Source organism: Rhizopus microsporus, assembly GCF_002708625.1.
Source record: "Rhizopus microsporus ATCC 52813 unplaced genomic scaffold scaffold_19, whole genome shotgun sequence".
Lineage (NCBI taxonomy): Eukaryota > Fungi > Mucoromycota > Mucoromycetes > Mucorales > Rhizopodaceae > Rhizopus > Rhizopus microsporus.
The window spans coordinates 134297-140699 of NW_019671934.1; the positions used below are offsets into that span (position 1 = coordinate 134297).

At 38.0% G+C, this 6403-nt stretch overlaps 3 protein-coding genes across 3 annotated transcripts; 2 read left to right on the forward strand and 1 right to left on the reverse strand.

Moving 5' to 3' along the window:
* Positions 1–937: 937 nt before the first annotated feature.
* Positions 938–1453, forward strand: RHIMIDRAFT_218929 (thioredoxin-like protein; the record flags this gene model as incomplete). Its single annotated transcript, XM_023607365.1, has 3 exons — positions 938–1187; positions 1239–1313; positions 1362–1453. Coding segments are annotated over exons 1-3 (243 nt in total), but the record flags the coding sequence as incomplete, so codon positions are not given.
* A 68-nt stretch (positions 1454–1521) lies between these two features.
* RHIMIDRAFT_315649 (uncharacterized protein) lies at positions 1522–5349 on the forward strand (the record flags this gene model as incomplete). The annotated part of the gene is made up of 11 exons (XM_023615014.1): positions 1522–1773; positions 1823–1968; positions 2070–2141; positions 2197–2514; positions 2566–2936; positions 3005–3525; positions 3573–3697; positions 3751–4534; positions 4593–4653; positions 4730–5295; positions 5318–5349. Exons 1-11 carry the CDS (start codon positions 1599–1601, stop codon positions 5347–5349), a joined length of 3171 nt encoding a protein of 1056 aa, XP_023462796.1. The 5' UTR covers positions 1522–1598.
* Positions 5350–5533: 184 nt separating this feature from the next.
* Positions 5534–6193, reverse strand: RHIMIDRAFT_240965 (uncharacterized protein; the record flags this gene model as incomplete). The annotated part of the gene is made up of 1 exon (XM_023609488.1): positions 5534–6193. The coding sequence occupies one exon, from the start codon at positions 6191–6193 to the stop codon at positions 5534–5536; it is 660 nt and encodes a 219-aa protein (XP_023462797.1).
* Positions 6194–6403: the final 210 nt, after the last annotated feature.

The window sequence follows — 6403 nt, forward strand, 5'->3', positions numbered from 1 at the left end:
CTACGCAGAATATTTGGTGGTTCTTGCAGATCCTCTATAAAAGTAATGTTACAACTGACGAAGTTGTCGACTACGACAGAGCGTACTCATATACTACAAGCGCAATTCTTCTTACGATCTCTGTCATTGCCAGATGATGCGCTTCTGACTTACTTACTTCCACATATACGCCTCTCCACAAGTCATTCACAGTGGTATTCTATATCAAAAACGCCACTGTGGAAACGTTGTACGCAATATACTGATATACTAGACAAACGATTATTAAAGAAGATACGTCTACAATATCTGCAAGGCAACTTAGAACAGCGGCGTACTCCACGCAGCTCAAATCTGCTGTCACTGTGTCGCCCAACAATCTCTTTGGATCCAATCCTTTGGTTACCCATGACAAGGTTAGAAAGAAGCTGATGCATACGGTGGCGTCTTGATTGGTTACCCAGTTATAACACTACTCGCTGCCTTCGACACACCTCACAGCTCCTTACAAAACAACATGCCATCTATTGCCTCGACATGCATCACCGTCTACAAATATCGAAGTCTATAACTGATACTCTGTCCCTCCTTTTAAATAAGCTTCCCACTCGAAAACCACGCTCTTTTCAAACAAGATCGTTTTGGGCTATCAGATGGCCCGTAATCTGCGTTATCTTACATGAGTTTGATCACCTATACCATGGAAAAGAGCCACCATCACCATTTGACCCAGGGCAGAAACTGATCAAATGGTTACTTAATTCTTCATAGCAGTGTTTTTAACACTTGTTCCGTGAATCTGTCAATCAAAGCATTTTTGCCCTCGAGCCCAGAGGGATTTTTAGATACTGCCTCACAACTTGAACTGGCCAGGGCAAAAACGATATAATAAAAATATCACGTGCCCCTTGTGGCCTTTATATTTTATAAATAAATAAATAAATAAAATTGTTTAACCGTACGGAAGGCTTCTTTGGTAAAGAGCGTATGGCTTTATAAGTCAATGAATACCTTTCTAATCAAGTAAAATAAATGACGTAAGGTCGTGGGATCTAAAAAAGAGACTGAAGTCTTATTTTAGAGGATTTTCCTTTTCCTTTTTGAATGGAACCCTCCTATTTCACAAGAAGAAATGAGTCAGACTCAAGCAACAATTGAAGAAGTTATCAAGAACAATAAAGTTGTTATCTTTTCCCAGCCAGATTCCCGTAGGGTTTACTATAAAAACGCGCAAGAAAAGACTAAATGACAAATCATAGCCTATTGTGAGAAAGCAAAAAACTTGTTGGCGCAACTCAATGTGCAGTTTTTTGATGTAGAGCTTCCTCCAAAAGGTAAAAAATGACTGTGTCTAGGCGAACTTGTGTATTTATTTTCTTTAGATGTTCAACAATATCTCCAGGAAAAGACTGGTCAACATGATTTTCCCAACATCTTTATCAATGAACAACACATTGGTGGCTACAATAAATTGGAAAATCTTTATCGCACTGAGGAATTACCGAAGCTTTTACAATAAATCATAACAAAGAACTCTGATTATGTCATCGATGAGATTGATTATCCTTTTTGCATATAAATAATCAAGCTCTTTTTTCTTTCTTTTTTTATGCTATAAAATGTCGACCTGTCTTGTCTCTTTGCCTACAAATATTTTCACAATACAAGATGTCGTATTAGACTCACCAGTTTGGAGAGCGAATATGACTCATTTAGAAGATCAGATTGATCAATATGAGAAATGGTTAGATGGGTTTATACGTGCTTTAAAGACTTATATTGAATCAGTAACAAGTAAATGAGATTAACTTACATGTTTGCATAATCTCACTTGCTTCCATAGAATGCCATGTTCAGGCTGCTAATTTATGCAAACGAATGTTCATCTCGGGATTAGACAGTGATCTATCTAACTTTAATATGGTTGACAACGTTATCAACAAGTTTGCAACCACGCTCGAGCTGACGCTTCATTACAGAACACAGCTGGTATATATATATATATATATATATACATATATACATGAATAAATCTATCTATGTATATATTTAATATACCAGATCATATGAAATAACTCGGTATAAAATAGATAACTGAACTAGAAGAGGCCTTGTTAAACCCTCTACAAAAGTTATACAAACAAGATCTCAAGTCATACAAGGCATGTATGCATTCAAGTTGACAGCTTCCAATTGTATTAATATTGTTTTCAATAGGATAGCAAAAGACAGTTTGAGAAAACATTAGACAAGTACGAAACACAACTGAGTCGATACTTTGTTCTCAGTAAACAAAAGGAGCCAAGCGCATTGAGAGAAGACGCGTTTCAGATGCATGAATTAAGAAAGGCCTATGTGAAACAAAGCACAGATCATTTTGTTAAGTTGATCTACTTTAAATCACAGTTGGAACACATCCTTATCCAAAGTTTTTCGAGCGCAGTCAGTGCACATGTCGAGGAGATTGAAGAGACTAGAAGAACATTTGGAGAATTAAAGCCTAAACTTGCCAGCTGGAAACAATGGTTAGATGAGGTATATACATTATAAATTAAAATAGTAGCATATACTGACATTTATAAATAGAACAAGACGACATGTGAGCATCAGATCAACAATATCAAAGAGAGATGCGTCGAGTTATCAGACATCTATCTTCAACAATGCACCCCTCATCGTTCATTAAAGAGATACTCTATAACTCAGTATGATGACATTGTTGAGAATTTGCATGAAACAGTCATAGGAAAAGAAGGATACCTTAACAACCGTATTGCCAGGTCAACATGGGTCAGAAAGTGGTTCTTTTTACAGCGTGGATGGTTCGGTACGATGACTATCAATAAGCAAAAGGCACTCATCATGCTGGGAGACAGGGTCCTTGTTTCTGAATGCACATATAAAGTCGTTACAGATGTCGATAGACGATTTTGTTTTGAAATAACACATCCTAAAAAGTATATATACATATATCAATGATAGATCAATTCTTTAATCTTGTACTAAAAATATATTGTTCATACAGCACATTTTATCTGCAGACTGAAACAGAAGAGGATATGTATGAATGGATAAAAGCCTTTGAATATCAGATAAAACAGAATCAAGAACAGGAAGAAGAACAAGGAAAAATGCTGCCAATGCAGCCATTACTATACCCATCTGCCCTGATGACATTAACTGATGATCAGTTCGTGGCTAAAGTTTCCTCAAATAATGATTTGATACCCATCCATTCTACTACCGCATCCTTACTGACATCCCTTATGATTCAAAAGGGACGAAGCGCAAATGAAGAAGCAATACCTGTAAAATCTAGCAATAATACCAGCAATAGCAGTATTCTATCCTCCTGGGGAGTATCTTGGGCTAATTTATCAAACGAAGAGCCCACGGAGAGCCAAACAGATAGCTATTTAGTGTGGCCTACAAAGTTGGAAATGGAAGTCAATGGGCCAGAGTTAGAACATTATACACTAGATGCACGTCATAGAGAACTTCGGAAACTATTCGCAAATGTCCCACAGAATGAAATTGTTCTTGATGGTAAATGAAAAGTTTATACATGAGGCCTATTATTTATTATAATATAGCATTCAAAGCATCATATTATGGGCAAAAAGGTGATGAGGCACAGTATGGATACAGTGGCATTGTCTATCTGACACAAAAAGCTATCTGGTTTTATAGCTGTACATTGATGACTAGCCTTCATTTGGTAAGTAAAATTATTACATACCTTTCATCAACTCGCACTTATTGTGGTTGTAGTGCATGATACCATTAGAAAAGATTGGATCTATTAAAATTGAGAAAACAGTAAATGGCACATGGCTCATACTAGATGATATACTATTTAGTCTTTGGAGCTGCACACCTTCTGAAACCATTGTTGAAAGACTCAAGATAACAGCATCACAAAAGATACAAGATATCCAAACACTCTATGATACCATTCGAAATATATCCACAACTAAAATCAGCAATCATGTAACAACTACCAGCGCCCTCTTTCCTTCTGTTACTCCCTTAACAGTTCAGATACAGCAGCCACCTGTAATGAAATCAAGCAGTTCTACGTCTACGTCCAATAGCCTGGATAACGATGAAGGCGACACCGAATCGGGACCATCAGCTGCTCATGACGCTTTGAAAGCGGCATATCAGAGCAGCAATCAGTATCAACAACAGCAAACGTCGAGTATAACAAATGTAGCCACAACGACAACAACAGCAACAACAACAACGACAAATGGGACCAATAATGTTCATGAAGATGATGATTCAAACTGGCCAGATAGTATACCACGACCTGATAATCAAATAGAGTGTGGATGCAAGGATCATCTTGATAAAGTAGAAGCAGAAGTCGTGCTAGACTTGGGTGCCAAACGATTGTTTATGCTCTTATTTTCAGACACAGTCGTTTGGTCCCAACTGAATAAGGTCGCCGGATTTGGTGAGCCAACGTTCACAGAATGGGCAAATAGCCAAGAAGAAGGTGTGATCAGAGAACGCACGCTGACTTATATGATGCCGGTCTCTAACCCCATGGGTAAATACATGGCTAGTTTGAAGGAAAAGCCTCATTTTTACTGATCATACATATTTAGTGAGAGCAAAAGAAACTCAGGTGATAGGAACGCAGCAGATATTACAGGAACAAGACAGGTTGTAAGTACACCCATTTACACCAATAAGCTCATTGAAGGGGAGTAAACCTGCATATCTGACTTCATTGTCATCATAGGACCTATATTGTGCTTGTGTCTACCAAGACACCTAATCTACCTTATGCAGATACGTTTTTACCCTCTATAAAATATTGCATCACCTACGTGGCCCCCAATCGTTCAAAGGTCACATGTTCCTTGGGTATCAAATGGCTAAAGAGTGTCTTGGTCAAGAGCATGATCAAAAGCGCAGCCATGAAAGGTATGGCTGAGACTGTTAACACATTAATACCCATCCTACAGCAACAACAGCAACAACAAAAGCAACAAGGCCCAGGAATCGTCGAGAATGTCAACGGACAAATAGAAGAAAAACCAATGACGGAAAGAATAGAAAAAGCACCTGTGAGAACAGAAAGAGGTGCCTTGTGGGACAAGATGACTGTACTCAACCTGTGCTTTATCTTCTTGTGTTTCTTTTTGACAATATATCAGTTCCGTATGCAGCGCAAGTACGAAGCACTTGTAGACCATCCAGTGAACTGGAAGGGAGTTTACTTACGAGACCTCCAGAACATAACAGAATCTCAAATTGCACTTCATCGTGTCAATCCAACAACCTACGAGATGTTTCAGCAAGACCGTATAAACTTGGTTGATTGGAGACATGCGTGGTCTAGCCGACGACATCAACTGATGGCGCTTGAATTAAGTTATGCAAGAGAACGAGTGGGCACACTCCGATACGAGCTCCTCTCGATTTTCCGCATACTTAATAGCGTTGACTATCAATTATTAGAGAACGAATATTGGAATTGGTTAGGGGATAAGAAGCTCAATTGCGGCAGTTCATGCGAGATAATTGAGCAAGAAATTGTTTATTACTCGTCTATTTCATAAGCAACAATTTCCTCTAATTGTTCAAGTATATTTTGCCATGGCTTTAACTGTTCACGTATCTTTTTCTCCCACGTAGCGTCATCTATTTCTGCTGTATGAAATAAAGTATGTATAAATGCGTCATATTCATTTTTGGACATTGCTTGCTCGCAATTAATATAAAACTGTGGATATGCTTCCCGTGAGAGACGGTCGAGTCTGTCTCTTATACGCGCCAATTCAACCTTTGGCTGACCTTCTTCTTCTTCTTCTTCGTATTTACCTTGACTATCATCTTCACCCAAATAGCCCACTAGCTCTTTAAATTTTTCTAAAAGCGGAGGAACGGGCTTTAATGCCTTTGAAATACGTGTAATCCACTCAATATCTGACATCTGAGATCTTGGTACGTACAAGGTATTTTCAAATCGAGGCCATTTATCATTCAGAAAGGATTTAAGCGATAGAAAGAACGACTTGTTGTGTTCAACTAATTCTTTTATTTCTCGATCGCGATCAAACAAGGCGACGAGCATCGTATCTGGCACGGACTGAGCGTGTATATCGATTGTATGTGTGCAAGGAGATAATAACTCTTCCTCTTCCTGTGGTGGCGGTAAATCAAAAGTAACGGATCCTTTACGTTTAGATGGTGACTCCATAATGTAAAATACAGAAAAAAAAAGAAAAAAAAATAAAGTTTGGTCTTTTCCGCTCTCTTTTTATTTAAAAGAGTGACTTTATCGCATGATTTCAGCTCCATTGTATCTTTACCTGTTTTGGAATGATGTAATATTGGATTTTCGGACTAAATTTGCGTCTCTGACTCTTTTTTTTTTTTTGCGTTTGATAACTTTTGAATCCTTTATTAT